The following is a 22,177-nucleotide window of genomic DNA, read 5'->3' on the forward strand; positions in this document are numbered from 1 at the left end:
TGATGAACTTGTCTATCGCGTTTGCTACTGAACTAACCTCCTGTTTCTTCTTCCGGGTGATCAGATGGGGAAAAGAGCCGGCCTCAAGATGGCTAATGTAAACAGACGTGGGGATTGGGATGGGCACGGGTAACTTGATGGACGGACTTCTGCACACCAAAGCTTGCGATAGGGAGGTCGGCAGGAGAGTCTTCCTCAGGGCCCCTGGCCAAAAGAAATCGTGACTGAGGACGCCATACAGGGCAGACAACCCGCTCCTAGAGATTTTTCAGCTAGCCCAATGCTACCTATGGATATTTACTCATATTGTTGATGTGACTCAACACCTCAACATAATGCCTTGTCTTCAGTCCGGCGCGGTGTCGTCCACGGTGTCTCCTCCACCAGCCCTCCGAGGCCGATATCGGGACCGGCCCGTGGTCTACTCGTAGTATAGGACTAGGCCAGGTAGGCGTTAGAAACCATGTTTAATGCGGCGCAGTCTGAGGTAAGGTCTCGAGTCACGTTCTGGACCGGAATGCCCCCCACCCAAACCTGGGAAATATCCCTTGTGTTGGCGATATGGAGCAATGGATTGGAGTTGAGAAGGACTAGGTCCGCGCGTTTCCCGGCGTAGATGACTCCACGGTCATACATGTTTTGCACCCTGGACGGATCCTCTGTTGCGGCTCGCAGCGCCTGTGCCGGGGACATTCCTGCTTCAACGAGATATTCCAGCTCACATTGGAGAGTAAGGCCGTACGGGAACGTGACGTTCAGAGGGCCCACGTTGGTAGAGTCCGTTCCGGCCAATATAGGTACTCCTGTCTCGACAAGGATACGAGCGTTACCCATGGTAACGTTCCACTGAAAGTTTTGTCTCAGCATAGTCTTCAACCAGGCTGAGTTCGCGCCGATGCGGAAGATGGCCATAGTCGCGGTGACGTGCTGCTTTTGTTGGAGAAGCCTTCGAGCCAAGCTACGGTCCATGACCGCATCAGCGGGCAGGTGCTGGATGATTTCTGGCCTGGCAATAGCGGCCTGCTCATACGCCGACACGTATGAGGCGTGCATCGTAGCGTAGCGGCCGAGCGTATGTGCTGCGGCGACCAAGTCGTTGAGCAGCTCTTGTTTCGGGCCATCCGGCTCGGCGGTCACTTTAAGAAACGAAGCAGGGCTACCAGGAGGGAACGCGTTTTCTGCTACCCAGGCCGTTGCATTGGTGCTCGCCGACACGGTCAGGTCGGCCGAGGAACCTCTTAATCTGGCATGGAAGCTACCATTTCCCACGGCCGGGAGCGAAGCGGTGAACATGGAAGTCGTGCCAGGGATATCTTTAAGGCTTTCGCAGAGCTCGTAGTCGTAGCACGCCAGGTTGACACAAGTGGTCACGCCGTAGGATGCCATAGCATCCAGTGCTTGAGGAATATCCACATGGACGTGGCTGTCAATGAGGCCGGGGATTAAAAACTTGCCTGTGCCATTCACCACAATCGAGGCAGTGGCCCCGTGTCCGGCATCGATGTCAGCAATCCTTCCATCGCGAATCAATACTGTGCTCGGCGTCTTCATGACCTGGCCATCGAAGATTCGCACATTCTCGATGAGCGTGGAATCTGGAGTCGAGGTGCTTCGTCGGGACACGTAGTTCAAGACCGAGGCGATGTCGGACTCATGATCCTTTCCGAGGCCTGCGCATGCCAATGTATGTTGAGCCAACAAGGCGAAGAGAGCGGCGGAGCATAGACGTAGACGCATCGTGGGAGGTGGACCGATTTGCAATATCCGTCTGCTGTGCCGTCTGTCGAGATATCTGAGACTTTGGACCTCACCTGCGTATGACTAGTGAGGGAGCCAGGTACAGAATTGAAACCCTCTCTTCTTCAAACTTTTAGTAAAGAGGAAGAGATATTCTGAAGCATATGCATGAAATAACAGCAGACATGCTGCCGTGGTCCAACTGGTGGGACGCTGGCACTCGCCCTCGCAACCCCACAGCCTGAGGGTCGAATACCTGGAGTCAGTTGTAGTGGCTGGGACATTTAGCAATTATCTACCGTGGGACCGGAGTTCAAGGTATCTAGATACATAGCACCCCTGCTAACGTACTAAGGTCCCACATCAACTAACCGTACTCTCCATGCGAGAGCGCCATCATGGACACTTTTCGGGCGCTCGGGCCGCGCCGCAACTTCGAGGAGGCCTGAAGCTCCCCTCGGCCACCTCCAATCAACAACCTACGATGCAGTTGTCTCTGGTTGGCCAAGACGCGGGCTCGACGTGATAACACTCTGTAGAAGCACGAGATGTATGTATGTACTTTCCTGGGTAATCGTGACTGCAGATAGACTTGGTGGCAGTTTAAGATTTAACCCTCGACCGCAGATACAACTCACATTGCGCGATGTAAGATCTCTGCCTCTTTGGAAACGAACAGCAATAGAGAGCAGCTACCACGATAATGATGAGACTGATGTGATAATGGCGGCCCTCACGGACTAATTGCAACACCCAAGGGTAAGGAGAGGTGGTTCCTCGGTAGGCCAGGCGATCTCCAGTACTTGGATCTGCAACAGCATGGCCCTTGACGTCGCATCTTTGACTGAAGCCTTATCAATGATGAAATCTTCTTTGAAAAAGAATGATCATAATCTGGTGGCTACAGTGCGATAGCGGCTCTATATCAAAGATTGCTGGAAAGGGAATAAGTTGCACAGACTCGGCTGCCCTCTGAACTGATTGAAGACAGGTAAACCTGTTCCTCGTGCTTCTCAGCTCGAGCGTCAGCAGGCATGCATGGTTGCTCTGCGCCTTGGTTGGTTCCGGCTAAAGGAGCTGGTCTTCCTCCATGGAATTTTCCAACCATTAACTCGAACTCGGTTCTTAAATATACATAGCATCATGTTTGCTGTGAAGTCTGCGCCTACCTATGTACTAGCTTACTCTACACACTTCCAGTAGACACGTAAGTCAAGGAATGTTTCACTGGGTTTGCAAAACACCACGAGTCCACGAGACACCATTGAACGCCACACCTTTTGAATATACTGGCCATTCGCACACCACCTGGTGAGTCTCAGTGGAAGTGCCAGATGACAGGCTATATGCCAGGAGACTCTTTGCCTCGAGGCCTTGAAGCAATCCATTCGATCTAACAGCTCATAACTTTACATTCTGCTGGTAAATTGCCCTCTGGAAATCTGCGTACAATGCAGCCGCACCATTATCACCTGGTGGAAGTAGCTGCGTAGCAAAGATGCCACACGTGCCTCCTAATGGATCGATCCACTGTATTATGGTTCCTATTAGCTACCATCAATGAGACGTTGAAACTGGAATCCGCCTACCCATTGAGGATTTGAAATCCCACTCCAGGTCATGGTCCCTTCCTTTCCGCGACCAGGGATGCCATTGGTTGCTATGACGCCGCCAAACCCCCAATTCCATTGTCGATCATTTGGTACTCCAGGTAAGAGATATTGTGCCAAAGTGGGGTTGTGAAAAGCTTCATTCACGGGCTGATCGTTTTCCAGTTGAGGCTTAAACATGCCTTCCACCGTCTCGAATCGGAGGAGAATTCCGTCGTTCATTAATAAGCTCTTGAGAAGCTTTAGATAGTCCTCTGCACTACTGAAAATACCAGATCCGCCGCTGTCCTGCTCAGGATTTTTGTTTGGAAACGGGAGGTTAGAACCATCGGCAAGTTGTTGCGATGGTAATCTGACTGTTAGAGGGACAACCCTGAGGTCGGGTCGAGTAGCTGGCCTAAAAGTAGTCGCGGACATTCCGAGAGGTTTCCAGATGTTCTCCAACATGTAATCTCCCAGTCGACCGAAACCGGTGACATGCTCGATCATCCGGGCTACCACGTCGAGGCTGGAGCCATAAGACCACCCTTCTCCTGGCTCGTACACCAGTGGTAGTTCAGCTTCCGAAGGTTGCTGCAAAGGAGAAAGTCAGCCCTTGCTCATGCACCATGAAGTATGAGCTGTCTTGTGCGCAAAGGAATACTGAATCCACACCCGTAGCACACCTACCGTGAAGGCGCTGCGTATTGCATCTATGATATCTCCCTGACTACTAACATTGCTCGCATTCGTAAAGCCATTCTTGTGTTTCAACCTCAACAGGGAGGGAGAGCTTTGCTCCAGGGCCAAACCTGACGAGTGCGTCAAGAGCATCCTCAGCGTGATTGGATTGTTGGGTTTCTTGAACAGAGGTTGGTCTATTGTTTCATCGAATCCGACAAGGACATCCGGGGTGTTCCAGTTCGGCAGTATTCGACTTGGATCATCTTCCAGGGTGAGAAGACCTCGTTCAACGCATTGAAGTGCCGCTACAGTCGTCTGTAGCTTCGTACACGACGCCAGCCACATGATATCCGAAGGCGCAAGTGATTCTGCATTGTCGTTGATACTTGTGGTTCCAAAGGCTCGTGTGAATGTATCCCCTGAAGAAAGGCATTCGAGACATTAGCATGACACATCTTGTCGGTCTTTCTAGGATCGAGGGTGATTCTGAGCACGAGATTTACCTGAACTTGACGCTGATGCTATCACCGCCCCAGCCAATACTCTACCTTCACCGGGAGCCGTAGCCCTTTCGAATCGGCGCACGAGTTCGTCCATGTTTGTGTGTCTGCTCTTCTGGCTACGTAACAAAACATTCCAGCATCATGTTTTCCTAGCAGAGAAACATGATCGGACTGACGATTCTTGCCATAGAAATGCCTTGAACGAAACAACACCCACAGGTCGGCCCGTGCAAAGACTCATGGTTGACGTGCCGCCACTAAAAAGCCGCGGTGCCGCGGAATCCGTGTTCCACACTTGGCGTTTGATTGGTTCGAATCTGAGGAAAGACTGGTGGATGGTACTATTTGCATCAAGCCCTGAAAGTACTACTAATCCAAAGCCTGTTAATTGATCGATACGTCGTTGATGATCCAGGGATAGAAAACAAAACTACCTAGTACTGTACTATGCCTCGTGAGACTGATTAAGTAAATGTGGGTTGCTACGAATAATCCCCATCTTCGACGAGTTGAGAATGTTGCCAAACTAGATAGTACCTAGTAGCTTCCCGGACATAGTCCACTGCCTATCTACATATCTGAGAACGAGAGGAAAGACTGATCACGATCTCCTCCATGTATTGGTCCACTTCCACTCAACAATCAGGGAAACAATCAACACTACGACCGAGATATCCATGTTCTTATTTCCTTCTCAATGACAATGACCAAGTCTGCACGTTGGCGATAGTCTCGGTCGTTTCAAACATCGGCCGATCTTGCACTGACCGATTTCTCATTGGCAGCTGTGACCATGACTTTGTCCTTCGTCAGCTCGGAGAAGAAATTTCCTCTCAATCTAGTCGCGGTGTGCCTAGTGTCAGATCCTTGTTAGTCCTATCCTCACGTTTGCGCAGATATTTTCACGCGACCGCTCACATTGTAAGTTTGTGGTCGATGTCTCGGATGAAGACCACAGCGAAGCAGGATACGCCTAGAACGGTGATTAGTGAGGATTTATCTGCGGGAACCGGAAAAGAGACAGAAAGAAGAGGCCATACATCCAAAAGCAATGCTGACAAGGTAGATTTGTCGGAAAGCATTGGAAAAGACAGTCTGCATTGCATCGATTCCTGCAGCAATAATAGCCGGAGTAACACTGACAGCAAACTCTCCAAGGGAGCCTGACGTAAGAGCCACTTCAATGCATGTTAGCCCTTGACAGTATCCAAACGAGAGGGTTACTCTCATACCAATGAAAGACTCAACCTCTTCGACAGGTAGTCCAGCTTGGACAACCGCCGCTGCCACGTCCGGAACAAGGTGTTTCGCCACAGAACTCTGCATGACACTCGAGTAAACTGCAACAGCAACGGCTCCACCCGTCGACCGGACGCAAGCCGTCAATCTGTATTCTCATCAGAACCGCCAAGACAAGTATGAGTACTGCGATGTTTCCCACCCTGTAGCGACTCCAATATGCTCATCTGGAACTCCCAATTGCGTGATTAGTAAAGCTGATAGCTGCGAAGCACCTATGCTAAGTGCTGCAATAGACACCAGAGCGATTGCACGTGCGGGAGTGTGTTGCGTGACCGTGGATATAGAAGCGACAAAAGCTGTTTGCAGAAAAGTAGCCACAACGAATTGCCATTTGGCTTTGCCAATGGTGGAAAACAGCACGCCACAGACGAAGCCACCCACTGTAAAGCAAAATTAGTATCCCTGCGAAGAGCCTGACTAGGAGAGGACTTCCCTGTGGCAGAGAGGTTATACGCGAGACTGTACCAGCCAATCGTTCTCGGTGTGGTGGTGAAAAGTCGAGTCACCTCTTCAATCTTGTCAATTACATTCCCATATTGATGCAGAAGTTTCTTACCTTGGGGCCATAGGACTGCCAGAGCGGTAAACTGGGATGAGATAAGTTCAATCTGTCTGATATCAATAACCCCTAGGACATATATACCATCATTCCAGAAACAAAAGTGACCACAAGGGGTAAGGTGAATCCTCGGATCTCCTTGAAAATCTCAGGTGGGCACAATTTGGTGATCCAACATGGGCTGTATATTTCCCAGGCGGGAAATGCTACCGTTACAGTGACAGCTGGAGATTTTCCTATTAGCTAGCAAGACTAGACGGAAATCTTGTTTAGACTTACCTCCTATTATCAAAGGGGTCAACACTGGTGCGCTCGTCCAAGAATGTGGGTTATCTCCGAAGGAGATTCCAATCAATAGACTTGCTAGACCCCCGCCCAAGAGTAACAGGCCTAGATAATCAAGCTCTTTGACTTGTTGGGAGCGAGACTTCCCGTCTGGGTGCAAGTTCTTGAAATCCGGTGGGAAGTAGAACAGTGCGATAAGGATGAAGGCAATGCCGTTCGCAATAATCGGAATGTAGAACGTCCAGCGCCATGACAATGTGGCGACCATAGCATATGCTGATAGGGTCAGCTTCAGTTTCGAACCGCGTAAAGGAATAACAAAGGACGTACCGATGACAGCTCCAAAAGCAGATCCTGGGATTGCTGCGATATTGATGCAAGCTACAGTTAAGCCTCGATACCTTTTAGGGACAATTTCGCACGCAGCAGCGAATGCCAGTGTCTGAAATGCGGAGGCGATACCCTGACATCTAATTAGTTGATTTAACAATCACGATAGGCATATGCCGCACAGTTAAGGTAAACCCGGCGATGATTGTGTTTATGTTGGTTGAACTGCAACGATTTAGTTTTGCTGAGTTGTTCCAATAGCGGCGTCAGGACCCGTACCGACATGCAATAGCACAACCTGAGAATGAATCAAACCTGTCCTCCGACCGCTCGAGCTATCAATGTCTTCAGGGGATTGACTATACCTGTTAGTCCAAGAAGATTCCCCGCAAGGTAGAAGTTCCGACGACCAAAAATATCACTACAACGGCCCGCAATGGTCTGCACGACCGCGGCGGAGAGTGAAGACGATATAGCGACCCAACTAAGCTGAGATGCAGGTCCTATGTCGGCGTTGATAGTGAGCAGAACCGAGATGGGTAGGATGTAGGTGAGCAGACTAGCTTCATAGGTGAAAGTAAGAGCCTGTTGTTTAGATGTAAGCATCTCTAGGTCAATCAAGTACTTCGCCGCAGTTGAGGTTCTCACTATGATTGAGGCAATAATCTGAAAATTCAGCTTGTGAGTCCCATCGTCGGTGGGGTCACCTTCGACTGGGGCCGCGCTTTGGTGAAACATCGGAGGAGTGGCTTTGAGATCCACTGGAGGATCGAACTCTTCGACACGCTGTGAGCTGCGTTTGGAGCTCGGGAGCTCATATTCTTGTTTGGATGTAGACATCTTTCGTTCAAGAGTCATGCTGCGTGGGTAAAACTTAGCACTACAGCATGGAAGTAATGAGAGAAAGGTATCCAGGTCGCGAGTTTGACGAGCCCATTAATTGCCTGGCTTATGTAGAGTACAGTACCTGTTGTATCTCTTTGTAGGTGGTAGCTTTCCCCGTGTTGCTCTAGGGGGTCGCGTATCGACCCCACAGTCTCTCACAGTCTCCGCTCCTGACTGATGGCAAGAGGATTCTAAGAGAGCGTCAGCGAGAGTAGAAGGCGTTTCCCGCTGGTTGTGGTGCCTGAGGCTTTACCTCCATTCCAGTATCAGGAAATATATCCACAATGACCGAGGACTCCACCGTGCAGTCACACCGCGGCGCCCGTTCCCCCCGAAAGATCCGAATGAGTGGGAATTGAATGAAATGTGGGTCGAATGCTGCACAGGGGGCTTGCATGCGTGTCAAAAGATCTGAACCAGTGTTGACACCACAATTCCTTCGTTCGTTCTCTACTGGACACTTGAGATCGTTTCGAATCTCGGCAGAGCCCAGCCATCGTCATCTGGCCTGCCATTCAAGAAAGGCACCCTTCAGCTCAAGGTCAGATTACAGAGGTGCATAAGGGGTATCCTGGGTGACACAGCGGCGACTTGTGGTCATTAGAGGGAGGAGAATTTGTAGCACTTTTGATTTCCCTGGATAGGGTACTCCCGGAACCGTCACTTTCAGCATTACAAGCAGCCAAGTTCGGAGTGATCGTTTCAAGTTCAAGATGGGCACCAGACCAGATCGCTCGCACTTGAATACCTACCAGATTGTCGAGTCTCTGTGGAAGCATCTTGGGTTGCCCCCCAAAGCTCTCTCATCGCTTACTTTCCAAGGCGAAGGCTTTGGTCTCCCGTCTTCGTTCCGCATAACTGAGGTGGCACAAGCTACGATCGGGCTGTCAGCACTTACAGCAGCACAATTCCACGCACTGCGAGAAAACTCTTCTGTGCCCAGGGTACACGTTGACCAAGAGAACGCGGTGCTCGAGTTCAAATCGGTTAATCTATACACTCTCAATGGATCGCCGCCGAGCGTCGAAAGCCACCCAATAGGCGAGTACCACAAGACCGCAGACGGACGGGTTCTGATACATGATTCCTTCAAGCACCACATTCAAGCTGCGTTAGACATTCTATGCTTGCCCTGGGATGCAACTCTGGAGGAAGTAGACCGAAAAATTCTGCAATGGAAATCAGCTGATCTCGAAGCTGCCGGAATGCGACGTGGAGCAGTAATTGCAGCGCTGCGAGACTATAACGGCTGGGATTCAATGCCACAGGGAAAAGTAGTCTACGAGAACCCGATATTGATACGAAAGATTACAAACGGCCCGCCCGTGCTACTGGAACATCTGCCCAAGGGTCAGAAGAAATGTCTGAGGGGTATTCATGTTGTCGATATGACTCATGTTATCGCTGGTCCTCTCGCAGGCCGTACGCTGGCCGCTCATGGCGCCGATGTGCTTTGGATCACGAGCCCTGATATGGAACGTCTGCCAGCGGCCGATCTGGACTGCTCACGTGGCAAAAGAGCGGCCCAGCTCGACTTAAATCGAGAAAAGGACAGAATGACTCTGCATTCAATACTAAAGGACTCGCATGTGTGGATCAATGGTTATCGGCCTGGAGGCATGGAGTCGAAAGGCTTCTCGCTGGAAGCCGTCTGTGCCAGATCCACTCGGGGCATTATATGTGCGAGTATGAGTGCCTGGGGCTCCCAGGGGCCTTGGAGCCGGCAGCGAGGGTTCGATTCAATCATTCAAACTGCTTCCGGGGGATTCGTCTCAGAGGCTGAGCATTTTGGGGCTGGGGAGTGTATGCGCTATCTTCCAACACAAATCCTGGATTACGCCGCAGGGTTCCTACTAGCTACTGGCATCACTGCGGCACTGTGCAGGCAAGCCGAGGAGGGCGGGTCTTATGCCGTGGAGGTCAGCCTGGCGGGGACAATGGACTATGTACGGAGCCTGGGTCAACACCCGGACAAGCGCTGCTTCCAATTGCCCAACCCACGATGGCAAGGCGAAGTCTCAAATCCCAATGTGTTCGAAACTCACCAGACAAGCTTCGGAGAATTGCGCTCTGTGAAACACGCCGCGACTATACAGGGGTTGGAAGTTGGCTACGAGAGAATTCCAGAGCCACAGGAATACAGGGCCGTGAAGCCACCGCGGTCAGTCATTTAGCAACACGGCTCTCCTAGAACACCTAGACACTCGTATGGACATATTTGCTCTTGAGCGGGACCCATGAGAAATCAGACCACAACCGGACATGGCCCCTAGGAATCGCCAGGGCCCTTTACCTATCGGCTGATCATATCTCGCCGGATCTAGGGCTGCTCGGAGTCTCTAGAAAGGTACTGCTCTAGGACCGTAGAGATTTCCTGAACATGGTCCATCCCAGTGGAGGGATTCCATTCATCTAGTAAACTGAGCATTCCTTGTGACGTGAAAGGCAGATCGAATCCTGTGGAGTCTCCGAGCAAAGTATCCATGTGCGTATCCGTCGACAGTAAAGGTACACCCTGGCATTCTCGCATGGTCGAAGAGGAGGGCATTGCTTGTTGCTGACTCCGCTCCGATAAAGCCCTCGCCTCGCTTTCTTGTGAGTGCGCTCCGAGATATATCGCAGCGATTCTGTAGAGTATATGACACGCATGATGCAGCTTTTTGCAAGCATGGCTGATTTGCGCAGCCCCGTGAAGCGTTGAAACCGACTGTTCCAGGAGCATGAGACTGGAAATTTTTCTCTCTGTCATAGCGTCCCCAAAGATCACTATGTACGGGATAAACTGGCACCAGAGAAGAGTCCAATGTAGGAAGAGACGCCGCCCATAAACAGTGTCGTCTTGCAAAGCGATCCAAGCCTCGTTGTGCATAGTCAATGCCTCGCGAGCAACTTTTACTGCCTGCTCGGAAAACTTGAGTTGCCTGAGCTTTTGCGGAATTTCATGAACGGGTGGAGGGATTGTGCGGTAGATGAGTGTTAGGGTTGATCTCATCACAAAACGCGCGGCAAGCTGTGAGGCCATGTCTTGAATTTCGGAAACAAAAGATGACTCCAGTACGCGAAGGCTCATAGCAAGTCGATGCGCCCTCTCAGAGCGAACGTTGGCTGGCATTCGTTGTGCCTGTGGAGAGAACAAGTTGTCGTATATTTCACCTTGCAACTGAGCAAAGTCGAGCCAGTTGTTAAATGCCGGCGCCCAGGCACTCGAGATCTCGTTGGGAGCACAGGGCCGATCGACTGTGATGTCTGTCTCTCTCAGCATCGGCGAGCGCCCCATGTTGAGCGAAACTCCTCGGTCTAAGGCATATATGTACCAGAAGGTAATCTTTTTCTTGGTGGTTTCGGGGTCTACAACAGGATGTGAGATGCAGTTGTAGCCCGCATCTTGACACATTCGAGCTGCGGTGCTAACGAGTGTCCATTTAGAGTAGGAAGAGGAAAACTCTCCTACAAACATTGCCTGAGGATTTATTGTTAGTTGCTAGAAAGGCAAAGCCTTGAAAGCGTAAATAAAAAGGCGGGGGCTTACTGCAAACCACAGCGCCTCAATGTTTTCGTGTGTAGCCTCCATCGAGAGCCGCAGATGTTTCACAGCAATACTGGCATTGGTACCGCAGACAGAAACGATTTTTCCAAGATCTGTGGAGCTGAGGTTCATTATACGCGCTTCCTGGATTGGTAAATCCCGGAAAAGGTAAAAGAGCGATACATGGGCAGTGATGAAGACTGCGATGGAATACTCTTCAATGGCGAAGAAGACCTTTTGACACAGATCTGTGATGTATTGTTCGTCAATAGTGACTATGTCATAAAAGAATCGCTGACGGTGAGCTAAATCGTGGTTATTACCGGAGACAGGACCCGAAGACGTAAAGAGAATAATACCTTTGATATGTCTTAAGAGTTGTAGGACGATATCTGTTGGTGGAAGAGGAAGCCTAGCCAGTTCTGGGTACTCAATCACATCATGGAAAAGATGATGAGAGATGAGAGATCCTTCCGAGAAAGCCTCTCCTTTACTAAGAACATCTTTCAATCTGGCCACCGCGGCCAATGCCTCTCTCCCTGAATCTGAGTAAGGTGTTGTGTTTAGGATTTCTTCAACCGCTTGAGTGGCATGTTTCGAATGTGTAACGAAAGAAGAATCGCCCTCAAAATCAGCTCTTTCCTTCCAGCTATTAGAGTCGCGAGGAATTTGGGTACTGGTAGATGGTGGGCCGAGGGTTGTCGTCGTGACATCCTGTCCTTGTTGATTGACCAAGGCTCGAAGTGTGTTTTCGACTTGGCTTAGCCGGTCACTGTAATCTTGAAGCCTTTGATCGCTTGAAAAGTAATGGAAACTGCTTAGCTGGGCATGTATCTGGTTTACCACTGTGTACATACTTGCGGGGATGAGCCAGCAGGCGCTGCCTCCTCTCAATTTGTCTCTTGGTAGTCCGACAGGCAATATGTGATGTGCGGCAACTAGCGCATGGAGTTTTCCTGTCACATCTTATCTAAGCAGAGGAATTAGCTCCTCTGTCTCGCAGAGATTGCGGCGAACATCTTGGACTTACTTTGCGGTATCGACACGCGTCGCACTGTTGAATATTGTTAGCGATATATTTGTCCGGATTCCAATATAACTCCTACAGCTGGGGCTCGAATTGTGCCAAAATCTGGATCAGACTCGTATTCGTCTACTTCCGCCATTTTTCCTCTACGTCCTGGAAGTGATTGCGCTATGGTGTCATGAATTGAACGAGTGTCAAGAGAGAACACGGAAATTCACGACACTTCCACCATGCATCCATATCACAAACTTAAGGCGCCGTCGGAAATTCGGATGCCGCGGGATCCGTAACCACCGTTAAATGCCAGCTTCGGCCAAGGCCAAGGTCTTAAACACCTCGGCTGGCAGTCTGGCTACTTAGATCTCTCATATGCCTAGCTGTACGATATACGTAGGCAACGGCGCCTCTATCAAGCAGGTGGCGCTCCGCCGGGTGGACTTGATTGGACGGTGACTGCTCTATCAAAACATCAGAAGTGGACAACCCTCCACCTTTGTGGAATCTTCGAAACCCTCAGGTTGTCGCGGCTCGGATGTAACCAGCATCCTCCCAATATCGCACGCAACGTATTGAAAGCAACCTCTGATGGCGAGGATCAGGTGTGTTACCTTCACATCCTCGCTTGCGCCTTGACTCGCTTGTCTCGCACAGCATTGCTTGTTCGTCGTCGACACATTGCGTCCTAGATATAGGTGTTTCGAAAACATAACTTCTGGTTTCACAATTCTCCCAGCCTGTGGCTTCCACTCGCTCAGCCCCCACCCAGTCATTGGTAAGATGGTGCAGAAAGCTGCCGTGGGTCACAACTATAATTTCGTGCTCTCTGTCTGGGTTTTCAAGAACCAAATCGCGTGCCTTCTCACGCAGGAAGCACCGGAACTTGCGTGCTCGCTCCTCCAAGGCATCATAGCTAGGCGCATATGGACCGTTCATTCTTTTATCATTCCAGCCGCGTTTCACAAAAGATAGATCCACTGGTAAATTTAGCTGCGTGCAATAGTCTTGGAGCACATCGACATTGCTGCCTATGTCGCAAGCGTTGTCCGATATCTCTTGGATCTCAGGTAAGGCGAAAATACGCGGCCAACAGTGCCCGTTGGCCAGGGCAGGCCCAACAACCAGATGTGCAGTGTGGAGCGTGCGTCTCATTGGAGAGGCTATGACGAGGGAGATATTTGCATGCTGGTTCACGAAATGTGTTTCTCGAAGTTCGTGGCACTGATTTTCCCCTCGGGGGGTGAGGACGGGGTCGGGCAAAGTATAGACTCCATCACCGACATTGTGATAGCCTTCTGCGTGGCGGATCAAATGGATAACGACCGTCGAATTGACCATTCTTCTAAGAAAAGCGTGTTCGAGATGATGGCCTAATGTTCCTGGATACTGTGCTTTGACCTAGAAGATGTGGCGATGAGCAAACCCACGCCGACTTCTTGAGTGTATGACCCGAACATCAGTACTTGCTGTGAGCCGTTGCGAAGATATGTAAAGTGTGTGCTGTAGCATTTCTTCTTTTCTCCTCGCCGCTTCTGGCTTCCACATAGTGGAGGCCGTCGACAGATGTACATCTTCCGGACATTTTCATTCGGCGACCGCGGTCCCCACGCGCTCTCCACCTATGGATACGGACGATGAATTGACCGAACTATGATGTCTCTTGGCCCAGAAAAATTCACCTGGGCTAGAATATGAAGCACATTGTCCCGGGTAGGCTTTATCGTGAGGGCGTATCCGTTGTCATCACATGCGGCCCAAACGGGCCTTTCGCCACAGTCGAGCTGCCACTGTCCCGATTCCCGAAACTGCTACTATGTCTCGCACACATTATGTCGTATCGCAATGAACGACGACAAGATTCTCTCAACGATGAGGAAGAAAAGGATTTGAGTCACAATGACTTCAATTGTAGCTGTAGTAGCTAAGAGATCTGATTGTCTGAGTTGATTGTTCTATTCAGAGGAGGAGGAGGGAGGCCGGTAGCCTGGCTTTGGAATAAAGGGACACTATGGCGGACAGTCTGAAATAGAAGTATCCGATATCGTAACCTCTTCTCGGACGAATGCTAGGGACTATGTAATGCGTCATGGAGAACTCCTTGTCGGAGCGATGGTATTTCTGCAGAGATCCGACTTTTCGGGCCACGTTCTCACCTGGCCGAGATCCGGTCCCATAGACGTGGAACTGACGACTAGTTGTGCTTCGGTTGCTAACTGTTAGATGGAGCCTAACGTGAGTATTTCAAGGTCTCCTGGTTTCAAGCTCCTGGTTTCGTGGATTACAGGCACAAATAAAGGGAATTGCATAGATTGACTTGGTCACGGAGCATTTCGTTAATCACCAATTCTACATATCTATTGATATTGGAGATTTTGACAAGACCAGAAGATGTTTTCTGTAAGTAGTCTTGAACTGTTACCCATATTAAGTCTTCTGATACAGGTGTCCTTAGCGTTTGGTTCGCTTCGTGGCAGACGATGGCAAGATTTATCACGGCGACGCTGGTGAAGGTACTGACTTCACCCATGCCAAGGTGATAGAGGGAGACATCTTTGGGGACTATGAGATGACATCTCGGACTGTTGTAAGTGAGAGATTCAGTATGGATGGGAGATCATCTAAGTCCTTGTCTGGGACTGTAGAAAATCCAAAAGCTTTTAGCTCCTTTGAGCAGAAATCAGCTTAAAACTGTGCGAGGTATCGGCGCCAATTATGTCGGTGTGCCTGAACTTGTAAGTGTTACTCATCTCAAGATGTTCAAAATAGGTTATTCAACTGACGTTTCGCCCAGGTTGGGCTTGCATATCCCAAATATCCTCTTTTGTTTGTAAGATCTTATTCCCATGAAACACAAGGGAACATCAAGGTGTCTAACCAACAGTAGTACAAGCCACTAACATCTGTCATTGGCCCTGGTGATGACATCAAACTCAAACCCGCCGTTCAGGAGCAAGGGTTAGATGCTGAAGTTGAACTGGTCATCATCATCGGAAAAGAAGGCGACCGCTTGACCAAAGAAAACGCTCTCGACCACGTCTTGGGCTATACTGTCGCAAACGACGTGACTCACTTTGGATGGCTCAAGAGAGGCAACATGACAGGAGCTCTAGGCAAAGACCCTGACGATTTCGCACCCATAGGACCTGCCATTGTCTCTATTGCTGACCCTACAAACTTGCACCTGTGGTCCAAAATCAATGGTGAAATCGTACAGTCGGGGCATAGCAAAGATATGATCTTCCCTGTGGTGGATTTGCTGTGTTTCTTGTCAGAAAGGACCACTCTTCTTCCTGGCGATATCATCCTCAGTGGAACGTTAGTTACACCCGTCTCGAGCTTTTCAAGTTAGATACTAATCAATGACTACAGGCCGCTGGGAGTTTTGAGCAGTCGACAGCCTCCAGAGTGGCTAAAGGAAGGGGATTTCATCGAGGTTGGCGTCGACGGCATTGGCTCGATCACCAACAGAGTCACGTTCGTCAAAGATCAGGGACCATCAATAGAATAGCAATGAGCAGGTCACCGCAATTAGATTCAGTTGATGGAGATGAAAGTTTCTGGTCCATGTCGACCAATGTGGACGACCCTAGTACCAAAACTGGCGATTGCACGTTTGATCGACAACCTTAATTTCAGTGCATCCGATGGTTTCGGAAGTGCTGATGGCCTTTCGGATGTAGGCTAACAGAAGTCCCGACAGCGGCTATATCTAACTCCGTAGTCTGGGGCTTTCGGAACAAAGGCTCTTCACCTTCATCCCAGTCATGGCAGTAAATCGTTGGAATCTCGCCTAGCTATGACAGGTAGCCTCTGACCCAAGCACTATCTTAGATGAGCATCGTCGACCTAGCAACAGTCCTGGATGCCAAGTTAGATGAGTGGAAGTGGTTGTGGGCCTGTACTTTTGCTCGTATAGATTGTTATGAGAGAGAAGTACTGTTGAAGCCCAGGGTCCCAGCTTGAGCACAATTAGATTCCACCGACGCTGAAACACGGTCATGAGCAATAGCTGGCGCCACCCGCCCTCTGGCGAGAGTTCCTCGGCGTAAGACTTGCTAGCTGGGCAAAAGAACTGGGCACCAACGAATAGGATATCTATTCTCGTGCGTTGGGGGCCCTTGGGCCCAAGGGCCCCCTTGGCGAGCAGCCCGCTCGGCCCAAATGTTCGTCCATCAGGGTCTCTCGGAGTCATGTCCAGTGAAGATCATGCTATTTCCTCGCCCAGAAGACCCCCAGCCGCACCCCGCAGCCTCCAGTCCTCCCCACAAGTGCACAGGCGGGGGATGAGAGACTGGCTGACTTTTCTAGATTCTGACTTAGTCAACAAGTTACTCCCGGAGACTCTCTGAGGTTGTTGCTCTTTGATCGTTTCATCGCAATGCCGGCAGTCAGGGATGACAATCTCAGCAGCCGCTGCCAAAAAGCCTGTGAGAATTGCAAAAGAAGAAAAGAAAAATGCGATGGAGTCCAACCTTGTGCTCGTTGCACCAAGAGAAAAGTACCTGGGCAATGCCGTTTTCCTATCGCAATTCCATCAGTGAAAAGACTCAAAAGCCGCAAACACACTTTTGTCTTGAGCGAAAACATGGATTGCTTTGAAGATGCAGAACTTGCCATCGAAACCCATATCAATAATCGTGGCCCTTCAGAACCTGTTCATCCCGCCAGCAAAGATGGTTCGCCTAATAGTGCAGCAACGGCTCCAATACCTCATATGGCACGCCTGCTACGAGCCGACGACGGCAAGTTCATCTTTATTGGCGATTCTTCCAATTTGTCGCTCTTGCAGAATATTCGAAAACTCGTGGAGATCGCTGTTGGTCCTTGCAGATTCACCAGCGATCCAAAGCGATACATCATGGTCGAGACCGTCCCTACTGAACATCAAAGTTACGAGCAAAGATTTCCGCGAGTACCGGCCGACAAACCAGAGATGGACGAGACCAGAAGACTTGTTGATCATTTTCTGTGGGCCACACATGGTATCCTGGATGTACTCATGGAGCATGAACAACATGAACAACTACTCCACTGGCAAGGCGTTGTCGAAAAAGACTTCAATAACCCTTTGAGCGCCAAATACTTTCTCATTCTTGCCATCGGAGCCCAAGTAGGCTTGCAAGAGCGAGACACTATCGCCGAATCGTATTTCAACACTGGCCGCTGTCTGACTGCTATCCACCATAACGATTGCCCGTCTCTCGCCGCCGTTCATTGTCACCTTCTCATCGTCTGGTACTTGCTGGGGGCGGGTCGACGGAATGCAGCATACACGAGCTTTGGAATTGCTGTTCAAGCCGCGTTCGCCATTGGGCTGCACCTTCGAGAGGTGTCAGATCTGTTCAAATTGGAAGAGTGTACCAGCCGCGAGCATGGCTGGAGGAGTATTCGAGTACTGGACCTGTTTCTGGCGAGTTCTCTTGGTCGTCCAGCTTTGACGTCGGAAAGCCGTCGAGCGGGAGACGACCACCACTCCGCAGCACTTGACATTTGCAACATCCTCGAAAATGTGCTCAAACAGGTATACACGAGAAGAGCGGTCTCATCCGAAACGGTGGCGGACATCTCGAGCCAGATTCGCAAGTACGTATCAAGGCTAGCTGAGGGCATCACAACCGACGGGATTCCGGCGCTGGAGTTCCTGGAAGAACGAAATCAACTTAATGTCGGTCTGGTTTATATCCGAGACGGGTTCCACATCAACGTCATGCTTCTCACGCGACCATTCCTTCTCGAGGCGGCTACGGCATGTGTGAAAGCAGATCAGGCATCGAACAACTACACTACATCTGGACAGACAGTGTCCGACCCCAACCAAGTTCTTGTCTTAGCATGTGTCGACTCAGCTATTCAGATTGTAGAACCTCTTAGACTGGTTTGCAATCGGGAGCCGTTTCCAAAAAGACTACCTCTAGTGGTAAACTCGGTCTTCCTTGCAGCAATGGTTCTTGGACTGGCATTCTTTGCTAACTTGGACCGCACGATTCCATTGGATCGTCATCTTGATGATGCTTTGACGATTTTGAGGTTTATGGGCATTCAAGATGTTCAAGCACAGCGGAACCTTGGTATCGTTGAGTATCTCATCGAAGCATGCAGAAAGTACGTTGACAAACGAGACTGGGAGAGAACCAAGTCTCGAAATACCATGGTTGGAGGGCTTTTTGGCACACAGCAATTCAGTCCTATGGCAGACAAGGAATCTGAAGCATTACAAGCTATGTCTGCGCAGCCTACCACAGAACAAACTTCGCAATTACTTCCACCGTCGTCAACACTCTCATCTGCGGCGACGAACGATACAATGCCAGACCAAAACTCAAGACCAGGTCAATTACACATCGATAATCTAACATATGCTGAACCGCCACCGATAGATCCACCATCATTTGATGGCATTCCACGAGTAAACTTCCTAGCGGAGCCAGACATTTCGGATGATATGGAGGTCTACTACGGCACAGAGGCGTTGCTGTCGCCGCAGACCTTGATTTTTGACGTATTAGGCGACGATTTACCTCTTTTTACACCGACGACTATGTCGTTGTAGAGCTCAGCTTGTTGGAAGTTGCGGCAGAGCATGTGTACAGCGGTATTTATATACATATAGGTCAAATTGCTCTTTAGGCGTGCAAACTATTCGCAGGGCCTCCTAAGCCGTGATTCTCATTCGTGTGTACCAAGCATCCGATGCTCAATTCTTCGGGCATCGGTACTGGACCCACCGCCCGGCGGAAGGAGAGGATTCGGTTCCTTTGAAGTAGGATCCGTTGTCCGGGCTGTCCTTATCGAAGCGGCTTCAGAGAGATACCGGAGCGACTTGATAGAGAATGTGATACCTGGTCTCAGCCATGTATTACTGACGTAGGCCTGAAGACGCCTACGACCCTCTCTTCTAGATATCTGGTTGCATCTTTAGAAAAGGCATCACTCTAGAGGTCTTTCTCTCAGCTGCCAATCAGACACGAGCCCTTGCTTTGCAAGGCCACATTACTGGACGTGATATCGAGAAAGTCTTCTTGTGCACTCGACGACAAATACAGGAAAGAACGGTCTATCATGGCTCTGGATAACCGTCTCGAGAAGAGGATGGCTTTGGTGACGGGTGCTTCAGGAGGGTATTTGGACACCCCCCTTTTAGATCGAGAAACTGTCCGCCTGACTAGTGACTCGATATCATAGGATTGGCGCAAGTGTCGCGCGATCTCTCTGGGCCTGTGGAATGTCACTGGCTGTGACATATTCATCGAACAAAACCAGTTTGGAGAACCTCATTGCAACCCTCGAACCACAGCCTACAGCAACCGATGGAGGGCAGAAGGTTTCGCTGCACCAGGTCGATCTCGAGCACAGTGATCGCATCAAAATACTATTCGAAGAAATTCAGTCTGCACACGGCCATATGCCGGACATTCTCATCGTCAACGCGGGCCATGCGAAACTCATCCCCCAACCACAAGACATTCCGATCGATGAATTCGACCGCACCATAGCCATCAACTTGCGAGCGAGCTTTATCCTAGTCAAACATGTCATTCCGTGGATGATGAGCCAGGACTGGGGCCGAATCGTCTTTATTTCCAGCATCGCTGCTGAGGGAGGCGGAATCAATGGCTGCCACTATGCGGCGAGCAAGGCCGGCATGAATGGAATGATGAAGAACCTGGCGGCGAAACTGGCCAAGTCTGGTATCTCTGTCAATAGTGTTGCGCCGGCCATGATCGGTGACACGGGCATGATACCCAATGCCAAATTCTTGGTCGGCACGCCTGGCGACGTCAGTAACATTCCAGTTGGGAGGTTGGGGACGCCGCAAGAGTGCGCAAATGTGGTCGAGATGATCTGTAAGACGGGTTATCTGACGGGACAGAACATTCTACTTAGTGGAGGACTCAAGTGAGCGAGCGTATCTAAAAACGAATCCATCTTATTGTGCTAGGCCACTGTCAGGAAACCACTCTGATCCCTGTGGGATCGCCACAAAAAGACTGGAATCTCGTGACTATTCACGAGTAGACTTGAGTGGTTTAATAGATATACTGTCATCACAGCCGCCGTGCATGACAGCCACTCTATCCCATCCGCTGCTATGTGAGGCCAAAGTTGTCATGTAGAAACTCAAGCCTCCAGTCGCCAGCTTAATGATTGTGTCGAGGCAGAGGGTGATGATCTGCGACTCGTTGATATTTCACCGCGTCCGTCAGTACCATGCCATCACTCAATTGAGACGTCTCTCTGCGAAAGATCTCTTGCCAAGGGGTCTGGCTCTTCGGCGTCAACCTTTGAACCGCCTGAACTATGGCCGCTCTTCTAGCTTGAATCTCCTCATCAGATAAGAGAAGATCAACCCGTCGGCCTTTGATATCAAAACGTAGTATATCCCCGTTTCGCAAAATAGCAAGATTTCCTCCGGCTGCTGCTTCTGGAGAGGCATGTAAAATGGAGGGCGAGCCAGAAGTACCAGACTGCCGACCGTCGCCTATGCAAGGAACTGCACGTATCCCTGCTTTCAGTAGCTTTGTTGGAGCGTGCATATTGACCACCTCAGGGGCTCCAGGGTAGCCAATAGCTCCTGCTCCTCTCATTACAAGACATGGTCTCTCCAATGTTTGGTTGGCATTCTCGTCATCAAGGTGAGCATTATAATCTTCTGGACCGTCGAAGACTCTGACCTTTGACTCCCAGATACCAGGGTGTTCTGGATGTTCGAGGAACGCCTGTCGAAAGTCGTCGGAAATGCCAGATGTCTTCATAATTGCGGAGTCGAACAGCGTCCCCTTGAGGTGAATGAAACCCGCATTCTCCATAATGGGGTTGTTGTACGCTCGTATCACGTTTCTGTCCCAGCTAGGTCCATCTGTCGTATTTTCTTCAAGCGTGCGTCCATTGCAAGTCAGGACTTTTGGGTGTAATTTTCCTGCGGCCAATAATTCTGCCATCACCATGGGAAGGCCACCTGCCCGGAAGTAGTCCTCGCACAGCATCTCTCCGACTGGTTGTACGTTCACGAGTAAAGGTATTTCGTAGCCAATGCGATCCCAGTCATCCAAGTCAAGCTGTATTCCCATGTGACGCGCAATTGCGATCAGATGGATCGGACAGTTGGAGCTGCCGCCAATGGCAGTGTTGACCACAATAGCATTTTCAAAAGCCTCGCGAGTCATGATGTCGCTCGGTTTGCGGTCCTGAAGTACCATTTCCATGATCTGCGTCCCGGTCTCGTAAGCACATTGGAGTCTCTCGCGATAGGGTGCAGGAATCGCAGCGGATCCCGGCAAAGCCATCCCCAGAGATTCAGTAAGGGCATTCATGGATGATGCAGTGCCCATGGTGTTGCAATGTCCTGCCGAAGGTGTCCTGGAGAGCCGTTATTTCCAGAGGAATTCGTCGGAGATAGAACACATACCCAGCTGTAACCATATTGAAGAACTGATTATCATTAATGACACCCTGGGCTTTCAACTCCCTTGCTCGCCATAATACTGTTCCTGTACCAATCAGGTCGTTTTTGACTTTGCCGTTCAGCATGGGCCCGACGTTGAGGCAGATTGCTGGTATATTCTGGAGACTCAGTAAGCAGTTGACTCTCTTTATAGGACTATGGCTTCAATGACATACTACTGTAGCTGCTGCCATCAGCGCTGCAGGCGTTGTTTTGTCGCAACCCGTCAGAAGCACCACGCCGTCGAATGGATACGAGTGCAGAAGCTCAACCAATGTAAGGTATGACAGGTTCCTATCTAGTGTAGACGT

General features: G+C 50.2%; 4 protein-coding genes across 4 annotated transcripts; 1 reads left to right on the forward strand and 3 right to left on the reverse strand.

Moving 5' to 3' along the window:
• Positions 1–438: 438 nt before the first annotated feature.
• On the reverse strand, positions 439–1,737 carry PV10_05093 (uncharacterized protein; the record flags this gene model as incomplete). Its single annotated transcript, XM_016369705.1, has 1 exon — positions 439–1,737. The coding sequence occupies one exon, from the start codon at positions 1,735–1,737 to the stop codon at positions 439–441; it is 1,299 nt and encodes a 432-aa protein (XP_016225493.1).
• Positions 1,738–3,138: 1,401 nt separating this feature from the next.
• On the reverse strand, positions 3,139–4,607 carry PV10_05094 (uncharacterized protein; the record flags this gene model as incomplete). Its single annotated transcript, XM_016369706.1, has 4 exons — positions 3,139–3,267; positions 3,327–3,920; positions 4,017–4,429; positions 4,514–4,607. 4 exons carry the CDS (start codon positions 4,605–4,607, stop codon positions 3,139–3,141), a joined length of 1,230 nt encoding a protein of 409 aa, XP_016225494.1.
• A 647-nt stretch (positions 4,608–5,254) lies between these two features.
• On the reverse strand, positions 5,255–7,847 carry PV10_05095 (uncharacterized protein; the record flags this gene model as incomplete). Its single annotated transcript, XM_016369707.1, has 11 exons — positions 5,255–5,366; positions 5,432–5,486; positions 5,554–5,691; positions 5,746–5,900; positions 5,955–6,195; positions 6,234–6,323; positions 6,372–6,402; positions 6,459–6,598; positions 6,654–6,935; positions 6,990–7,122; positions 7,305–7,847. 11 exons carry the CDS (start codon positions 7,845–7,847, stop codon positions 5,255–5,257), a joined length of 1,920 nt encoding a protein of 639 aa, XP_016225495.1.
• A 9,162-nt stretch (positions 7,848–17,009) lies between these two features.
• PV10_05096 (uncharacterized protein) lies at positions 17,010–18,974 on the forward strand (the record flags this gene model as incomplete). The annotated part of the gene is made up of 1 exon (XM_016369708.1): positions 17,010–18,974. The coding sequence occupies one exon, from the start codon at positions 17,010–17,012 to the stop codon at positions 18,972–18,974; it is 1,965 nt and encodes a 654-aa protein (XP_016225496.1).
• Positions 18,975–22,177: the final 3,203 nt, after the last annotated feature.

This window comes from Exophiala mesophila (genome assembly GCF_000836275.1).
Source record: "Exophiala mesophila strain CBS 40295 unplaced genomic scaffold supercont1.3, whole genome shotgun sequence".
Lineage (NCBI taxonomy): Eukaryota > Fungi > Ascomycota > Eurotiomycetes > Chaetothyriales > Herpotrichiellaceae > Exophiala > Exophiala mesophila.